The 20816-nt window shown below is 40.1% G+C and overlaps 1 protein-coding gene across 1 annotated transcript in view; it reads left to right on the forward strand.

The window, feature by feature from the left end:
* Positions 1–19586, forward strand: part of LOC139657805 (neurexin-3a-beta-like) — a gene marked incomplete at its 3' end in the record, with an annotated part of 49067 nt that extends 29481 nt beyond the window's left edge. Inside the window, exons 4-5 of the mRNA XM_071535734.1 lie at positions 17213–17302; positions 19279–19586. Coding sequence (XP_071391835.1) covers positions 17213–17302; positions 19279–19586 — 398 coding nt within the window. The remainder of the gene's footprint in view (positions 1–17212; positions 17303–19278) is intronic.
* Positions 19587–20816: the final 1230 nt, after the last annotated feature.

The raw sequence follows: 20816 nt of genomic DNA on the forward strand, positions 1-20816 counted from the left end.
CAACTGTTTAACACCTTAGGATTGGAAAACAGGATGAAAAGGTCAGAGTGGGAGCATCTCTCAGAAGTATATTTGTGCTTCCATATTGTTAACAATATTTGGATTGGTAAACCTATAGGCAGTGGTGGAAGAAGTACTCTGATCCTTTACTTAAGTAAAAATACCAATACAGCAATGTAAAAATACTCCATTACAAGTAAAAGTCCTGCATGAAAAATCCTACTTAAGTAAAAGTACATAAGTATTAGCAGCAAAATGTAGTTAAAGTATTAAAGTAAAAGTAGTGGTTTGGTCCCTCTGACTGATATTTTATTATATATGACATCATTAGATTATTAATACTGAAGCATCAGTGTGTAAGCAGCATGTTACTGTTGTAGCTGCTGGAGGTGGAGCTAGTTTGAACTACTTTATATACAGTTAGCTAGTTTAGTCCAGTGGTTCCCAACCTAGGGGTAGGGCCCCTCCAAAGGGTCACCAGATAAATCTGAGGGGTCGTGAGATGATTAATGGGAGAGGAAAGAAGAAAAAACAAAGTTCTGATACACAAATCTGTTTTCAGTTTTTGGACTTTTTCTCTAATCTTTGATTTTTGCTGAAATATTGGATCATTTGAACATTTATTGAAATTAAACCATGTGAGGTTTAGAGGGAAAAATCACTATTTGGTGGAGCTGTTAACAACTCATAGACATCTGAAATGTGACCCGACTACACACTGCTTTTTGTAAGACGTCAAAAGCCAAAAAGGTTGGAAACCACTGGTTTCATCTTTAACAATGTGTTGTATTTTAAAAGCTTGTTATATTATCCATTGTGTCAAATCTCCATCTGAAAAGTAACTAAAGCTGTCAAATAAATGTAGTGGAGTAGAAAGTACAATATTTCCTTCTGAAATGTAGTGGAGTGGAAGTATAAAGTAGCATCAAATGGAAATACTCAAGTAAAGTATAAGTATCTCAAAATTGTACTTAAGTACAGTATTTGAGTAAATGTACTTAGTTACTTTCCACCACTGCCTATAGGTAATCTGAATCCCACGAGATATAAGGATCGAATTGAGTTAACATCGTTCAGAGAAGCAACGTACATTGAAATAGCAGGCAAAAGATTATTCAAAATATATAACGCGGATTCACACACGTTCCAAAATCGAGTGGAGTGTCACATGCGAGACATTCATAACAACCTTCCATATTTGGTAGAATACAATTTTCACATCACGACATAGTGTTCTTATATTGTATACCCATTTGGGAAGCCCAGCATTTTTGAATGTTTGAGGTTTGGATAAGTGAGTTTGTTTTTCCCTCATAATTAAGATGCCTTGCCTGTCCCAGACTGCTTTCTCAGCCTGGTTTGTTTGAGCCGCGAAGATTAATCCAGTACAGTTGCCACCGCTCTCCGTAGAGCACCAGCCGCCCCCCCCCCCCCCCCCCGAGGAAGCACAGATGTCTCCGTGTCGTATCAGCACAGAGATCGTAGAGATCTAGACGCATACCTTATAGGCTTTTCCATAGGGGGCTGATCCGCTGTCTCACATGCAGACTCACAGATCGGGGCGTCCCCTCTGAGGCCGCCAGCCACGCCGCTATCGCTCAGCATTCAGACCTCCCCGCAAATCCCGTACGGCCTCATTATTTCAAATCTAAACAGGAGTGGGACTCATGATTGGAGACATGAGCTAAGGGGAAGCATGTGAAAGTTCACCTCACTGTTGGGCAGGATAAAAATCTCATCCCCCCCAACTCCCATGCTGCGTTCCCCCTCTTTGTCGCTCTTCTCTCTCCCTCTGTTTCCCTCTCTCTCTCTCTCTCTTCGCTTGGAGTTCACTGCACCAGGCACACAGCAGAAGCTCATTCATCCTCAACTTCTGACATCCAGGCTGACCGGTCTGGAAGATGAATATCCGGCAATGTGCATGGACATTTAGCAGGTTCAAAATATATTATATTAACAGACAGTGTTGGGAATAACGCGTTACAAAGTAATTCCACTTCTTTTGTCAGTAACTAGTTATGTAACTAATTACTTTTTCAAATTAAATAGCGCAATTACAATTACTGAAATTTAAATGGGCTCGTTACTCGTTACTGGATTATCCAGTAACGAGTAACCATCCGACTTTACGGTGGAGCAAGTGAATCAAAAGACGACCGACCTCCCTGAGACTTTATTTCTCAAAAGCGACCAGCGACAAATCTGGAGACTTTTTCTGACCATGAGAAGCAAAGTTAATGTGTTGAATCCCAAAGCATTTGGCAATAAATTGGTTTGGCTGATGCTGGTTTTCTCTACTTGCTTGTCTAATCCAGAGAGTCTGATGATCACAGTGTAGCTCCTCCCTCTGCTGAGAGCAGGGACTGTAGGATAGGGTCCACTTGTAATTGTCACTGGCATACGCCGAAACTGGCCTGGGTGGGCGGAGTCAGCACTTATATTAAAACGGGCTACTCCGCTTCGCATTATATATTGATCATCTGGCGACTTCTAGCGACTTTCTGAGCAGCCGATAGCTACTAGTTGGCAACACTGCTACCAGTGCGGTAACTCAGCCCACACAGTGAACTAATGCCTGATCTGAAGCCTGTCGAGGCTACAATAAATACGCCTATCAAAACATATCTATTGTGTTTTATTGTTCCACTACTTACTTGTCATCATAGTGATAATGGGTACAATGATAGATATAATGTGACAGTTGTCTTGTCCCACACTGTGCCACAGCAACACTAAAATAATATAGCTATGTGTAATAAGAGAATTGAAGCAGACATTTAAAAGGAACGCAAAAGTTACTTTCCCTAGTAACGAGTTACTTTTATTATGCAGTAATTGGTAAAGTAATTCAATTACTTTTTGAGAGAAGTAACTAGTAACTGTAACTAATTACTAATTTTCAGTAACTTGCCCAACACTATTAATAGAGCGCAGTGACTTTTGAGACTGGAACAGGAAGCCTTTCAGCAAATTACATGGTACAAGGGGTTTTGATGGTTTGAATAACCCCTATTTCAAAGGGTTAGACTTGGGGGGGTTCTAATGGGGTTCAAAAATGCTACTATAATATAGAAGTTTTGTTACTTTGTTCCTCTCCGGTTGTCTGGTTTTCAAGACATCCCTCTTCCTCTAAGAACTTAATGCCTGTAACTGAATCTAAATTTTTTTTCTCATCCCTTTCATTATATATATATATATATATATACAAAAAAATAAAATAAATAAAATAAATAAATAATAATCATTATCATCATTGTCATCATCATCGTCATTATCGTCATCATTATCATTATCATCATCGCAATAATATGCTTTATTTTTAGTGCGTTTCACAGTACCCAAGGACACTGTACAGTCATGCACAAAATGAAAAACGTTAAAAGGTAAAATAAAAAGTGTTCTGAAGTTCTAAGGGGAAGTAAAAGCTAAGTTTGTAGAGAACTGAAGCACATTGATGCCGTTGATGGACGTGGATGTCAGAGGCTGAATCCTAATAACGACGATTAGACATCCTCACCGCACCCTGCAAGTGTTATTCCAGTGCATATGTAAAGCCAAAACTCAGCAGTCCCAGTGAACATAATGGCATCTGCGTCTTGTCTCCATCAAACGGATGCATCATCATTATTTGCCAGGTGGTGAGCGTGGCGTCTCCATTTAATAGTTTCCAGAGAGACCGAGAGAGAGAGAGAGAGACATTCAGCAGAGTCAAATTACATTTGTTTTATCTCCTGTGCATAAGTGCTCCCTTGGGACTGCGAAGTTTATCAACTATAAAGTCGAGATGGTAAGGTGGTTTGCAGTAATGGCCCAAAACAGCTGTGGCTTTATTTCCTTAATGCTAGAGGGCATTAGTCCTTAATGGATCTGTCACAGCGCTTTCCAAAAGTCACTGATTGCAAAACTACTCAAGCTAGTCTTGGTCAGTTTCTCAGAGAGTTGCCAGAGGAGTAGCAAATATTTTTCACATTATTTTAGAGCTTTTTTATAAGCTGGCTAAGCAAAAATAACACCATTCCCATCAGTTTTACATATGGGATCCCTATTTGTTGCAATATATTTGAATCTATAGTTTGAATCTGTTAATCTGTAACACCATCATTCATTTGGATTATGACAATGGATTGGGTTAGAGTGGACCTAAAATGTATTATGGATATTTTCACTCATGGACTGTTGACAGTGGTTAGTACATGTCGACTCACAGCAAGAAGGTTGTGGGATTGAATCTCCGCCCATTTCCTTTCTGTGGGGAGTTTGCATGTCCAAAGAAATGCAGGTCAGGTGAATTGAAGACCATAGGCATGAGTGAGTAGTACATGATGTCTAGTATGTATATGATGTAGTAAACAATGTATGTATAGGATGTATAGGATGTGTATGCACTATCAGTCAAAAGTTTGGACACACCCGATTGAATATACTATGTTTTTCATGATCTTAAAGCCATTTTGATCTAAAGGTTTATGCTTAAATGCTTGAAATTAGTTTCTTAGACAAATATAGATAGTGAAGTTGATCTTATGTATGAATTTCTTTCCAAAGCTGTTGCCCTTCCATCAAGTCTACTTTAAAGAATCTAAAATATAAGATAGTTTTGATTTGTTGAACACTTTTTTGGTCACTGCATAATTGTGTTATTTCATAGTTTTGATGTCTTTACTTTTATTCCAAAATGTGGAAAAATGTGGCGTGTCCAAACTTTTGACTGGTAGTGTATACTGTATGTAGCTACTATATATATGATGTAGTATGCTATATGATGGCATGTAAAGCCCTTTGAGACTTGACTGTGATAAAGGGCTGCATGAATAAACAAGACTAGATTAGACTGAAATGACAAATTTCTGAAAATAACTTCTAAACTTGAGTAAAAGGCCTTGTTTGTTTGCCGCCATCTGTGAATGCACCTGGGCCTGACTTTGCTTGCTATAGTTTCAGCAAACATAGTTTTCTCTAAGGGTAAAATCACATCTACAGTCGGTTTTCTTTGGTCTGTACCACAGTGGAAAAGTTTCTTTGGTCTTTGTATTTTTTCATTTGGTTCGTTTAGGTTCACACTGCCTGGGGCTTGGGGTCAAAAGGTCCCTGTAATTTAAGCTAAGGATGATGGACTTGCCTGTGCTCATTGCTGTAATTAGGGGTTCAAATCCATAGGGCTGAAACCTTATTGTTTTTGTGCTAGTTTATTATTATTATAGTAGGTCTAGCAGTAAAACCCCATTGTTATTGCACAGTAACCTTCTTCTAATTTGGCACATAGATAGTCCTGATCATTCACTACTTGGACACAAAGAATGGTACTGACTGGCCCATAGGGGGCGCTACAATATGCCCTAAACACCTGCGCCGTTAGTTGTACAGATGTGAAATTTGGTACAGATATGTATCTGGACATACTGAACACTTTTGTCTCTAGGACCCATAATGCCCATCTATCATTTTCAGCCCCATTTTAGATTTTTTCACCAAATTTGGTGTGCCTTTGTGAAAAGCCAAGGGATCAGTACAAAAAAGTTACTAACCTATCAATTGTTTGACGTTGCACTGAAAGTTCAACTGACTGTAAAATCATGACAGTAATTAGTCCACTTGAAATTCCTCAGGTTGGTCAGAAACCTCACTTTAAATAGATATACCAAACTAAATGTTAATATGTTGAGATTTGAGCAAAATACAGTAATTTTCTTAAATTCGGGCCTGTTAGACATAAGCAGTTTAATTCTATGTTCTTTTTCTTTTTTTTTAAGATCATTTTTATGGCATTTCTGCTTCATTAGACAGTATGTGACAAAGGTCCTAGGCCGGATTCGAACCTAAGACGTCCTACGGTTACCATAGACCACTGAGCCACCAGGACACCATAATTCTGTTTTCTTTAAATAAAGTTAGTTCCAGGTTGGCAGGTTGCATGTGTTGAATGCAGACAATAGTGTTAGTTGTGTTACCAAAGTATTGGTAACATCTAGATGTCATCAAAAATAGCTTATTGCAATTGCCAAAAAGTACCGGAGAGGCTCATTCATCAGAAAAACTCATTTCCAATTTGGAAATTTCACATGAACACATTGAATGATTAAGTCTGAAACTTTTGCTTCCCAGTTTGTCAACATTCATGTAACACATCTGTGAGTTGGAGTAAAATTGCTCTGCACAGCTGCATAACTGTAACACCATATGCTCCAAACATTTCCCAATAGCAACCAGGTCATTCCCATCTCTTGTCCCCATGTAGTGAACTTCATCCTTGTTCTTCTGCCGCATCTCAAATTGCCGTGAGCTGGTGACCAGCAGACACATCAAATTTGGACCAATGATAGATATTGATGTGCAAATGCTTCACTCAACAATTTCTGTTGAAATAAGCATGTTAAAATAATTTAATTTGCATGCTTTCCACATTACAAACAGTAAACAATATATTTCAAATAAAATTTTAGAAACTCAGGACTATATTGATAGATAGCCAAACCCATTTCTGCAACCCATTTCTACATTGTAATTAGGGGTTCAAGCATTCATATTATTACCAGTCAGTAAAGGCTTGAACTCCTTTCTTATATAATGTTATTATAGATTATTATGTAAAAATAATTTGACCCTCTCTGGGGTTGATACCAGTTAAGAACCTATGAAGAAATAGCTGAATATGAGCATCAGTCCAGACTGAGGTTTGCCCTTGGTTCATTTTGTTATGCTAGTATTTCTAAGCATGAGTAAATGCTGGCTAAAATATATCATCATCCATCTATTAATATGAAACCTTGCATTTGGGGTTGTTTCCTGTAGTTGGTTCACATAAAGTTCTCACTCACACAACCACACCACAGTTCTCTTAGAAGAGGACGTTCTTGAAGAACATGGTATTGTTCTCAAACATGCTTGGTGTGAACGCACCCAAAGGCTGCTTGAAGTGGCCAGTGAAGGGTTAACCAAAGACACCTGATGATGAGGCCATCAGAGTTCATCACCTTCATTATTGTTTAGCTGCCAGCCATTTTCAGATGACAAACTCTTTTCCAGGAGGTCTGAAGCGCTTCCAGAAATCTCATATTGACCAAAATGGCATGTGCTGTGCTTGTCCACTCACCCTTACTTTCAAAGGCCATCTGTTAGTATAGCTTTTGGAAAAAGGCATTCACTGCTTTGCTTCCTTTTTCACCTTTCTCTTCCTACCACCTCTTTTGCACTGCACTCTCTCTTTCTACCTTTGTAGCAACACACATCACCCCATAGTTTACCTGATGGTTTTCTGCACGTTTCCATTAAGGAGTGACAACACAATAAACCACTTTTGGACAGACATCAAACCTGTTCAAAATCCTAACACTGTTGTGAACAATGTTATATTTTCATAGAATATCAAGGCTTGTTGACCCAATGTTCCTTATGTTCCCTCAGCCCAGTGTTCTTTATGTTCCAATGGCCTTATGTTTCCTCAACCCAATGTTCCTCATGTTCCAATGGCCTTATGGTCCCTTAGCCCTATGTTCCTTATGTTCCAATGGCCTTATGTTCCCTCAACCTAATGTTCCTCATGTTCCAATGGCCTTATGGTCCCTTAGCCCTATGTTCCCTATGTTCCAACGGCCTTATGGTCCCTTAGCCCTATGTTCCCTATGTTCCAACGGCCTTATGGTCCCTTAGCCCTATGTTCCCTATGTTCCAACAGCCTTATGGTCCCTTAGTCCTATGTTCCCTATGTTCCAACAGCCTTATGTTCCCTATGTTCCAACAGCCTTATGGTCCCTTAGCCCTATGTTCCAACGGCCTTATGGTCCCTTAGCCCTATGTTCCAACGGCCTTATGGTCCCTTAGCCCTATGTTCCTTATGTTCCAGTGGCCTTATGTTCCCTCATCCCAATGTTAGTCATGTTCCAATGGCCTTATGGTCCCTTAGCCCTATGTTCTTTATGTTCCAATGGCCTTATGTTCCCTCAACCTAATGTTCCTCATGTTTCAATGGCCTTATGGTCCCTTAGCCCTATGTTCCCTACGTTCCAATGGCCTTATGGTCCCTTAGCCCTATGTTCCCCATGTTCCAACGGCCTTATGGTCCCTTAGCCCTATGTTCCCTATGTTCCAACGGCCTTATGGTCCCTTAGTCCTATGTTCCCTATGTTCCAACGGCCTTATGGTCCCTTAGCCCTATGTTCCAATGGCCTTATGGTCCCTTAGCCCTATGTTCCAACGGCCTTATGGTCCCTTAGCCCTATGTTCCAACAGCCTTATGGTCCCTTAGCCCTATGTTCCAACGGCCTTATGGTCCCTTAGCCCTATGTTCCTTATGTTCCAATGGCCTTATGTTCCCTCATCCCAATGTTAGTCATGTTCCAATGGCTTTATGGTCCCTTAGCCCTATGTTCCCTATGTTCCAACAGCCTTATGGTCCCTTAGCCCTATGTTCCTCATGTTCCAATGGCCTTATGGAACAGCACCCATAACACCATCTTTTTGAACAGTAGTGAGCATTCCACCCTCCTGTAATATTGCATTAGATGCATTCAAACAGCATATGATAGTGAAGTGAGTGAGTGTAGTCCCTCACCCAAACTTTGAAGCTGCAACCTTATATCAGGAAAGATGTACAGTATTTGTACTTAAATTCCGACATGCTGCTTTACAAACCAATCTATCAAACACAATATACTGAGCTATCGTGTATGCACCATAATGTCAAATTATGCTGAAATGTTAAATTTGAGGAATTGCTGCCACATTTTTTTAAGCAGATTCAGCATTTTTGGCAGTGGCATTTTTAGATTTTTTTCTTTCCCTTTCTTTGCCTGTCTGTCTGTCTGTCTGTCTGTCTGTCTGTCTCTCTCTCTCTCTCTCTCTCTCTCTCTCTCTCTCTCTCTCTCTCTCTCTCTCGCTCTGTGGGTGTCTCTGGTCAGGACCAGGCAAACAAAGGGCTGAGGGAATATTGGGCCAAGGGAAGCCCCCCTTACATAGGAATATGATTCCAGTGATGGAGCACCCTCTAAATAGTATGACTAAATTGTGTTTTAAGGTGGGTTTTCCCATTGAGAACATTGGGAAGGCTTGTTCCCTGTATCTACATCTGCACCCTCCGGGCCGCAACCACAGTAAAACCGAATGACAGCAGGGAAAATAGCCTACAATTGCGTCTACAGATGCTTGTTTGACCCTGTTGCCTAGGTTACTGCCAGCCTTCATATCCTGTGTGTGACAGCAAAATCACCATGACACATCACATGTAAGGACTTAGCACATTGTCAGTTCCGTTGTGGATCTAAGGGACAGAGCAACAGACCATTATCTCTCTATCTGTGAGTGTGAGAGTCTTATTCAGTGAAGGTATGATGTGTGGTTTGTGTTCTGATTATTGTACAGTTGTGGATCGTTCTTGGCTTGGAGCGGTTCAACCTATGACTTCCTGCTGATTTGTATCTAGCTGCGCTGATTGGAAATCCGTAAAAGCTACTTCCACACAAACATTTGCCTCAATTCTGTGTGGAATCTACAATTACAAATGGATGGCAGGTTTATGGTGTAGAACTATTTCAAGCTCAGCTCCAAAGCGATTCATGATTATTCCTGGGGGCCGTGCATTTGTAAGATGGGGCATATAGACTAGAGCTTGAACAGAGAGAAGCACTCCGCTCAGGATTACCAAGACCTCTATTTACATTTCTAAAAAGTGCCTGTTCCCCTCTAATTCCCACATTATTTCCAAGCTATTTAATGCAAAGTTATCCTGTTATTTCTATTCCATTTTTCTAAAATGGCCTCAATAAATAATGAAGCACTTTAACCTTCATTTGCTCCCATTCCGCTCAATAGGACATCCATTTGTGTGTTTCTGATTAGCCTTCCTTTACCACCTCCTCTGCAGCAGATGGAGAGGTAGTTCCCCTGCATAGCATAACATCTCACCACTTAGAAGTCAGACAGATACAGTATTGTGTGTTGTAATCCCATGTGGCCCAAGTTTGTAGGAGTGCGCCACAATGCTTTGGCATGCGAGAATGGTTTGCATGAGTGAATGTGTGACTGTTTGTGTGGATAGTTTCTTTATGTTAGTTCATTCCATATGAAGACCATCACTCCACTGGCTTTAGGGTAATAAATGGTGCGGCAGTTGTTGCATATCTTGTCAGGTAACACCAATCGGGAAGCTAGTTTCCATAGGCACTGATAGGAACTGAACTCTTGGGACTCTTGGGGGGTATTTGAATGGGTAGAGTGTGTGTGTGTGTGTGTGTGTGTGTGTGTGGGGGGGGGGGGGGGTATTGCTTGAGGATCTGGGGCAAGCTCATATGGAAGAAATTTCCATAAAAATATTTAGTGACTTTTGAGAGCAGAAGATACAGTCATTTTGTAAGGATGCAAGTATATATTGAGTAGAGGTACAGGCAAATCTATCTTGGTACTATTTCTTATGTGTAACGTTTTAAATGAAAAAATATATATATATCGATGTGACTCATTGAATGAAAAAAAAACTGAGCTTGAAGCTGTTAAAACAGCTTTCAGATAGTTACTAAGAGACAGTCACTGAGATGTTACATCCCCCACATCTGGATCCTTTATTCCATTAGAGCGTTCTACATCTCTCTTGCTATTAGAATTCAGTGGACTCATTCTCCTTTTGAAGAAAAAAAGAATATGGCCCATTTACTGCCTTGTCTGATTGATTGATTGACTTTATTCGATAAATTAAAATACAATGTACAAATGTACATACAGTACTAAAATTCATCAGGATATCGCAATAAGGTCACATGACTTATTTCCATTGCGGTCCTGAGGTCTAGGCTAGGAGGCAGGCAGGAAAAGGGAGTGACATATGCTACTAATTTCCAATTTTTACACTGAAACACCTAACAGAAACATCAATATTATACAATTATGAAAATAATAAAAAAAAAACACACAAGTTCAGAAACCAGTCGAAACTGTTTTCAGTTGTTTTGTAAAACTATTCAGAGAATGGGCAGATTTAATTTTGTTTGGGATTTTATTCCACTCCTCCCCCTCTGTGTAGAGAAATGTACTTCTCCCTACTTTGCTTTTTAGATTGGGTTGTTTCAGGTTAGATACACTAGCCCTCGTATTCAGGCCATGAGAGTCCCGAACATAGTGAAAATACCCGGTAAAATAATTTGGACATAGATCTTGTAAAATCTTATAGACCATAATATGTTTTAACTGTTGAATTCTACCTTCAACAGGGAGCCAATTCAACTCTTTAAAATGGTTTGAGCTAATGTGTGTTCTTGGACTGAGATGAAGGACGACCCTTATTACTTTGTTCTGAGCTTTTTGAAGCTTATCTTTTGTTCTTTTAGTTATACCACTGTACCAGGTTACGCAGGTGTAATCATAGTGGCATTGAACTAATGTTCTATTCTGGCTGCCATGTATAAACTTGGAGTTACTGTAGTTTAGATTTGAAATATTATTCAATCAAGAAGGCTTGTTTTGCAGTTACTCTGGAAATCATGGTCCAAAGTTCTTATTGTATCCTCAAGACTTTCAGGATGTCTTGGTAAAAAAAAGTTCTTAATTTCAGTCATTTTTTTTGTAACAATGGTAATGATTTTCTCAGGACAGTATCCTCTGCCGTGTCCATCATATTGACAGTTATTTTTGTCAAATTCCATAGTGATGTGCGAATGCATTATTTGATTAATCTCTAATTACAGGCAATTTCTAATCATGCGACTTATCTCATTACACCAGCGCCTAGTCAACTTGTACGACAAAAAAGGGATTACACCCGACCGAAAAAATTTGCTCTAATGATTAGAGCCAACATGATCTCCATTGAAATGCTATAAAGGGAATTGGTTACCTCCCACGCTCGTTGGCTAGGTATGGAATTGTTGTCACTACCTTTTCATATTTGATATCTGCTATGCCTGTAATTTATATCAGCTTTACACCCACATTACCTGTCTTGGACATAGCTGATATTAGCAGACTCATGCTTACGTAGCTAATGGGATCATGAGTGGAAAGACTATCCTTTGATCACAGAAGATCAATACAGGTACAGGCCCGATTTCAAAAACTCTCCACCCATTGGAGTTGCAAGACACTCCCAGTCTATTCCCCTCCATTTCCAAATGCTCAATATCGGCTACAGCTTTTCCAATCAGTCTCCGATCCATTTATTTATTCAGTTTCCCCCCTCCAATCCATTTATGCAAATTAACATAAAGAGGTATTTGCCAATCAGACACTTGAATAAACGCCTTTCTAACAAATACAACGACTTCGAGATATTAGCGCAGACAGTGCAGAGGGGTTTGCTGCAGGTGCTTGAGATCCTGCCACTTTGCCCTTATTGGCCAAAGTGCCCTTTTTCAGTGAAATGGTAATTATATATTGACATATTTGGACTATTGAAAATCCTGCCCCGCAAAGGGCTAATTAATACCATCTGATTGATGGACAGTCTTTAAATGAATGGCAGATGCCAACCAGGCTACTGTGGCTGTGCTAGCATTTAATAACTTAACATAGCTCAACATTAGCTAGCTAGCTACCATATTTGGTAACACTTTACAATACGGGTCACTAAGTTAAGGGTTAGTTAATGCTTATGCTTATTATTTAAAAATTGATTGCGACATCTCTAAAGATACCTGTGGTATGCCCAGTGGTGGAATGTAACTAAGTGCATTTACTCAAGTACTGTACTTAAGTACAATTTAGAGTTACTTATACTTTACTTGAGTATTTCCATTTCATTCTACTTTATAACTCTACTTTCTACTCCACTACATTTATTTGACAGCTTTAGTTACTAGTTACTTTGCAGATTCAGATTATTAATACAAATTATAAATCAACTAATAAATTATTTTATATTTTTATAGGTTATAGTATATAAAGTAATTCAAATTAGCTCCACCTTTACCAGCTGCAACATTAAAGTGATGAACACATTAATGCATCAATAATTATAGTCCATTAACATGATATATATGATTCTGAAATGGGCCATTCTGCATAATGACTACTTTTACTTTTGCTACTTTAAGTATATTTTGATGCTAATACTTTTGTACTTTGACTTAAGTAAGATTTTGAATGCAGGACTTTTACTTGTAACAAATTATTTTTACACTGTGGTATTGCTACTCTTACTTAAGTCAAAGATATGAATAGTTCTTCCACCACTGGGTATGCCACACTATGGTTGAAATAGAACCCGACTACATGGGCAAGGTATGGTCCTTCTCCACAATGACTGGGCAGCATCTCCAAAACTCCGGAGCTCTTATCCTCCACAGCTATTTCTGGCTCTAAAAATGTTCCCTCTCTTCCGAGGTTTGCCATCCAGAGCTGCCCGTTTCTGTGCCGATAGCTTAGCATAAATCCAGCATGCCTCACTGCCGCCTCGCCGTTCCCCATGTCTGAGAGGTAAAGCGCACAAAGATTGGGATCTGTCGTGTGTGTTTGTATGTACATGTGTGTGTGTGTGTGTGTGTGAAAACGAGAGCGAGAAAAGGGGAAAGCAGGGAAAAAAAAAAGAGAACACTCTGCGGCAAATTGCCTTCAACAACGCCGGGGCCTCCTCCTCCTTGGCTTATCGGGAGTAGCATTCAGAAAAACGGCACAGCATGTTTGAGGATGATTGCTTTCATTTGCACAGCCCCCCCCCCCCCGCCCCGTACCCCTGTTTTCACGCTCGTCAAAAAGGCGGCCGCACCGTTGCAAGGTTTATTTTCCCTCTCTCTCTCTCTCTCTCTCTCTCTCTCTCTCTGTCTCTCTCTCTCTCTCTCTCTCTCTCTCTGTCTCTCTCTCTCTCTCTCGCCGCTACTGGCTCGACACACAATGGAGGGCCGGCGAGGGGGGTGGACGGGGGGGGGGGGGGGGGTGCGGAGGGACGCGGCTTCGGCCTCTTTAGGCCTGGTTTTGACAAGCGGGAATACACAAGGCCTGCGGTTCAAAAACTCAAAAACTTGATAACCGCCAAGGGGGGAAATTGACCCCCCCCCCCCCCCCCACCCCCCCACCCCCGCTATCAGCGTTAGACGGGCCCGACGGATAGATAGGTCTATCAGTTTCCATGACGCTCGGCCTATGAAACGATAAGGCGCCGTGGTTTGCGATCCGAGAGAGAGGGGGGCGGGTGGGGGGATAAAGATATTGTTTTTGGCGTTTTAGGACCTTTGATACTGCCGCAGTGCAGATGGGAGAAAGAGGACGGGATCGGGGAAATGGATCCACTGTCACCTTTTCGCGAAACCGAGAACACTTTTTCAAGCAGAGAGAGAGACGAAAATGAGTTTTGGAGGAGGCGCAATGCCGAAAGAAAAAAGAAAAAAGAAAAGAAAACCAGATGGAAGACTGGGAGGAGCAATCCACCTTGGGCGTGCAGACCTCAGGCGCCCCCAAAGGGAGAATTTGGGGTGACAGCGACGTCCTAGGTGGGGAAATAAATACCGGTGTACCCCGACAAGCCGGAATACAATTACCGCTATCGGAAAACAAAATCTGGAACCCTTATAAATCCGTTCTGGGGTTTGCTGCTGGGTGGTGTGTGTGTGTGTGTGTGTGTGTGTGTTTGGGAGGTTGGGAGGAGGGGAAGATAAGCCGTTCACTATGACTTTGCCGTCTAATCCCCTGCGATTAAATGGAAAAAACACCGCGGACGGTCTGATAAAGTCACTTTTCCGCCACACTGAGAGGGAATCTTTCACAATGAGGGTCCCTCCCAGTGTCAGTGGGGGGGTGGGTGGGGGTGTATAGTGAGAAAGAGAGTGGAAAGAAAGACAAGGAGGAGTGTCCTTGGGCCATCGTGATGATACCGCAATGTTATGACAGCGGCTGATGTAAATATGAAGTGATGTCATGTCATCGGGCGGCGACTCTGTTTTCTAGAGTCCAACATCTTTTCCCAACCTGCCAGTCTCAGAACCTGATCCCTGCAGGGTTGTTTTTGGTGCTCAGACCGCATCACCGAGTTTGAATAGATAATTTATTTGTTACTTTTAACTTCATCTACAATAAAAGATTGTAGATTTGAAGCTGTCGCCGGCAGCTAGTATAAGTCAAATAGAAAATCAATATGTTAGCCATATGTTCGCTTTATTTCGTGTGCCAAAATTTCAGTTTCCCAACTGAAACCAATGAATGAAAGATAACCACTGACTATAAACTCACTACTGAGTACCATAGACACGCTAAGCACCAATAGCAGTGATTCTCAACCTTTTTCATATCAAGGACCCTAATTTAGTCCACATTAGGGCAACGGACCCCCATTTGATGAGATTTTGTCTCTCAAACCCAAATCTGAGAATATTTTTACTGTTCGATATGATTTTGTCCAGAATTCCATGACTATCTGTATTGTAGGTAGAGAGATAACAGAGAAACTATGATCAAAACAGTCATTCTTCTACATTCTCTAATTGTGTTAACTTCTTGTAAATGAAATAATGGTGAAGTTTAACAATTCATCAATTTGCTGGGGACCCCCTGGAACCCCCTCAAGGACCCCTGATGGTCCCCGGACCCCACGTTGAGAACCGCTGCCCTATAGTAATAGTATAGAAATGTTATAGTCATTTGTTTTTAGTCTGCATTTTAGGCTTACCTTTTTTTCCGATATATCGGAAAATTGTATTTCCTAATTGGTATTTTACTTTGAAAATTCGGATGATTAAGTCAGATACTGAGAACATTTTGCTACCTGAGTTTCCAAGTTATCACGCAATGGTGACCTTTAACCTTCTCAGCAAGGCGAGAAAATAAAGATTTGTGTCAGTCAGCAGTAAGAAAGGAGTAACGCCTGCACACCCGCCTTGCTCCATGCCACAAAAGTTTAATAGTGATTTTGATCCTACTTGGATCTTTGTCAGGTCAAAATGTTTGAAAAATGGAAACCACACCCATATTTATACATCATGCACAAACATAGGCTGACATTTATGCCAACTACCCAACCAATGACTTCGTTTTGATAAAAAAAAACAAAAAAACTCACCATGTCCATATGTAACGTTACTCCTGCTCTCGCTCTGTCTTTCTCTGTCTTTTTTCCTTCGTCTTCGCCTTCTTAAGTAGGTGAAATAGATGAATCCACTTCTAGTTAAGTAAAGGTGCAACATGAACATAAACAACAACAACAATTAATTTTGTCCTCAAAACATGCTAATTTTGTTGAAATGTCTTTAGAAACCTCCCTTCTATTTTAGGCAATAAACAAAAATATGCTATTTTAGTCAATAAATACAATGGTAGCCTTGGATAACACATTGCTATGGTATTGGTCTCGAATTGGACTTGTAGTTTTGCGGTCTTGGTCTCGACTCGGTCTCGATCCCCCTCGGTCTTGGTCCTGAATCGGACTCGATTCACCAATGACTCGATCTGGACTTGGACTCGACCAAGGCGGTCTCGACTACAGCCCTACCGCTCACACCGATGCTGACTGACAGCTGACAGATAAAATACGCTACATGACAATGTCAACGCTGAGTGACATGTCCATGTTGATGGAGCTCAACAGATAAACCACCCCATTACTTTATGTATTAGATGCCGCTTTACATATAAACAGCCACTTTTACTGTACATAGATGGCACTACGCAGATAAAAAATGGTATAATCCACCATGGGGGTATGTTTTTTCAGTAGGCTACACTTTAAATACACAATATACACCTACAGAAACACTGCTGAACACATTTTTTTCATTACACTTTTCATACACAATACACTGACATTTGACACTTGCTATATTTACCAAGATGCTTTCGGATGATGTCATGAACACAGATGTACCTATAGTTATAAAAAACAATTATATGTTGATGAAAGAATACAAAATACACAGTGAAGAAAAGAAAAGAACAATTCCATAAATGCACATGCTGTCCAGTGAAAAATTCCAATATATATAACCCTTATAATATGTTTAGCTATAGCCTGATGTACTGTTTATTATGTGATACTGCATGCTGTGAAAAATCAACACATCTCTTCAGGCTGCATGCAAAGTCCAGCAGCAAATTGACATTTTGAGTGTTCATTGCTACCATTTTCATAACCTCTCAGTTATCCTGTAACCCAAAAAAAAAAAAAGTTGAATAAAAAATTATAATCTGCGCTTAAAAACATTTAAACATCTTTCTAATGTTAGCATGTAAATGATAATTAATTCTTCCAGGTGACATGATGCTGATGCTCAATAAATGTTTTTCATAAATGTTTTCTTAAACTTTAAAGGGAACAGCGACATTGAACGCTATCAAATGGCCAATAAGAAAATCCCTTTCAAATACACCAGACCAGTAGAGGAGTGGCTACAAGAGAAAGGTAATCCCAGACAAACTCCGTTTTTCCCTCATTTGCTTGCATCAAATTTTTATGAATTAAGGAAATGACACTGACATAATGTTAAATGTTAAATATTCAACTTTGCATCATGAATGCACTGTTTTTAAGGCATAGTAAGGAAATCTTGTTCAAGCTCATTCGCACTGTTTAAGGGTTAAAGGGACTGGGAGTTCATAGTGTTTAAACAACAATGGCAAATAATGGAGGCTCTGTCATTTGCTTATACCCTGTGTTAATATCTGTGTAACCTTGAAGATACCACATCGATCCAGAATGTGGCATCTTCATGAAAACCTCTTTTAATGCTGTATGGCCACAACTATGTTTTCTATCTCTCATGAAGTCCCTTTAACAGCATTAGCATCAACATAAAGGAATGTAAATGACTGATTCTAAATGTGGTTTTGGTGTTAGTCATGGTATGATATGGTAACTGTTAGACTAAAATATTGTACTTGACATGCATGTTCCAATCAAGGTTATTATAGTTTTGCATTTTTCATTAGTTTTTATTTTTATTTCGTTTTGACTTTGACTTGACTTTAGTTTTAATTAGTTTCTAAAGCGGGTTTGCTAGTTTAGTTTAGTTTTTATTTTTTGAAAATGCTTCGTGTTAGTTTAGTTTTTATTAGTTTCAGTGTTAGTTTTAGTCTTTTTTTGTAATATGGGGTATTTGTCAGGGGCGAGATTCAAAAATTCAAAATACTAGACTTATGTATGAAATAAATTGACACAGACAAAAACTAAAGACATTTTCTCTATAATTTGAGTTTATTTTAGTTAGTTTTGTAAACACACAATTCAGTTAGTTATTGTTTTTTTGTAAAGCCTCGTTTTTATTTTTATTTCAGTTAACGAAAATGTTTTTTCACACCTAGTTTTCGTTATTTAATTAGTTTTCGTTAACGATAATAACCTTGGTCTCCATAGCCTTGTAGAAATGATTACCCTTATCCATTTAACTGAAGAATAGGGATGTAGCTGGATCCCAAATGGCCTGTTTAAGGAGGTGGGTATAAAATGTTTGACCTTTCCCTCCATCTTTCCTCTGGCTGAACAACTATGTTCCACGATACCGGATAGCAGCACAATGACCTTTCCACTGATATCTCCATCTAAGCAGCCACCAACCCCATAGTTGGAAGCCATGACCCTCTGTGTGTGGGTTTAGCTCTGTGCTCCCATGCTAGATGTTACACCCACTGTGACCTGTGTTTATAGTCCCAGACGTTTTCACAATTCCCCACTCCACGACCTTAGAGGGCACTCAGTGGATTTTTTTGAAGGCCTTATAGACACACAAACTCGCAAAAAAAAAAAAAGTGCTTTAGGAATTTAAAAATTGTGTGGAGGAAAGATAATCCCTCTGGCTTCATGGCATTTTTACAGATTTTTATGTAAAAAAATCAGCCTAAATCATTAAGTGGGCCTCCAACAGAGAAGAGCATATCATCACCACTAAATGAGGCCCAGTAGATTCGCACCATTCTCCAAATTAAATTCTGAAGTCAGGTATGGTCACTGGTGGGAATCCAAGAGAGCGAAAGCCGAAGCTTTACAAAGTATCTTTGTAAAGCTGAACTTTCCTCAGTAACACTTTATTTGAAGTCCTATTAGGTGACAAAACATAGATGTTCAACAAAGTGTCATTTTTGCCCATTTTTGTGCATCTCCAAAGACTATGAACCTCCTTAGCCTAAACCCAACCCCAACTAACCCCAACCCTAACCCTAATTCTAACATTAAACTCAACCCTAAGATTAACCCAAGTCCAGATACTGAATAGTTATAGACTACTTTTCACACAATTACGAGTATCACTTGAAACTCGGCAGACTTTTTAGTGATACACAATAGTCACCCGATAGGAAGTTGAGTATCAACATCGGACTATCCAAATAAAGTGTGACCCTTTCCTCTGTTGATAATGACTTACATCTGGATCTCTCCTCCAGGCCGGCAGCTAACGATATTCAACACCCAAGCGACAGTCGCCATTGGTGGTAGTGACCGCGGTCGGCCGTTTCAGGGTCAGCTGTCTGGCCTGTACTATAATGGCCTCAAGGTCTTGAACATGGCTGCCGAGGGCAACCCTAACATCAAGATCAACGGCAGCGTGAGGCTGGTGGGCGATGTGCCCAGTGTGGCCGGCTCAGCCAGGACCACCGCCATGCCCCCAGAGATGTCCACCACCTTCATCGAGACTACCACCACCATGTCCACCACCACCACCCGGAAACACCGTTCTTCCTCCACTGTACAGGTATGGACAGGACACCGTATTGATAAGAAATATCACGTACACTTCTAACATTAGAAAATGTGGACAGTGACGTAATATAGGCATGCAAGGAGCGTAATGATGCAAGGATGGACCTTAGTGAAGATATTCCAGACCTTAGTAGGCAACTGCAATTTAGTGTTGTTTATTTGCACAGTGATAAAAAATAGAAGTGATAAGTATAAACAGTGATAAAATACGGCAATAAAACACACTTAAAGAAGCGATGCGATTACTAATTTGTAAGGGTGAGATAAAAAAAAAAAAAACGGCAAACAAACTGAACTGAAGTACAGCTCAGTTAAAATGACACTGCCCTGTTTGAGCAAATACTAGTGTGCGGAAAGCAGTTAGCCCTTGACAAGAGGACTCTGCAAACCCCACAGTAACTTGCAATAGCCCTGAGAAAAACTTTGTTTCTGTGCATTTGCAATCCTGGGAAAGGACAAAATTGCAGTCATTCAGTGCGCCAACAACAGCGACAATTCACTGACAGTTTGCAAACAGTTGAATTTTCCCCTTGCCTGCGAATGGAGACACAAGAACAAAACACAGTAATAAATACGCCTACAGGGACCTGATGAGGTACCTGTTTGTAGAAATACACAAACTGTCAATTTAAGAGATAGTGCTGTTGTTAACCCAATATCACCAATGTGGCCATTGTGACATTACGTACGCCCTGCATACTCTAAGCTATGGCAAAGTCCCTGCATCCGTTATCATCACCAAAACGTGCTAACCTTCTCATATAAATAAACTATATTTCTGGGAAGAAAGTAGAGCAATGATTGAGGACGGACAGGTCAGTATCATAAATTATTAGACATACAGTTGGTTACCAAAATATAAGTTTAGAGGGAGCATTTGTTTTTAGCATTTGTTTGATCTTTTCTCCCCATTATAATGATAAAAAATACAAGATCAAATTTGTATATGGCACGAGAGCCACAAATACCCAGTTGACGTCCATGAATTTATTTCTATTTACGTTGTCGGATTTACCTTAAATACAAGCTGCCTCACCCCCCCTAGTGGTAATTACAAGTAGGGCATGGGAATAGGAATTTTTTGTGAGCTGTAATATTTTCCACTTGGCGTCACAACTTGCTGAAGTGTGTCAACACATGGCAGCATATCCACTAATGTCGGCTGTCCAAGGTAAGAAAAATCTAGATTATCGGTTATATTCAAACGAACACAATCAACTCC

The sequence above is a fragment of the Centroberyx affinis genome, unplaced genomic scaffold (assembly GCF_046629955.1).
Source record: "Centroberyx affinis isolate AG114_WGS23_722 - 3 ecotype Tasmania unplaced genomic scaffold, CSIRO-AGI_Caff_v1 ptg002758l_1, whole genome shotgun sequence".
NCBI lineage: Eukaryota > Metazoa > Chordata > Actinopteri > Beryciformes > Berycidae > Centroberyx > Centroberyx affinis.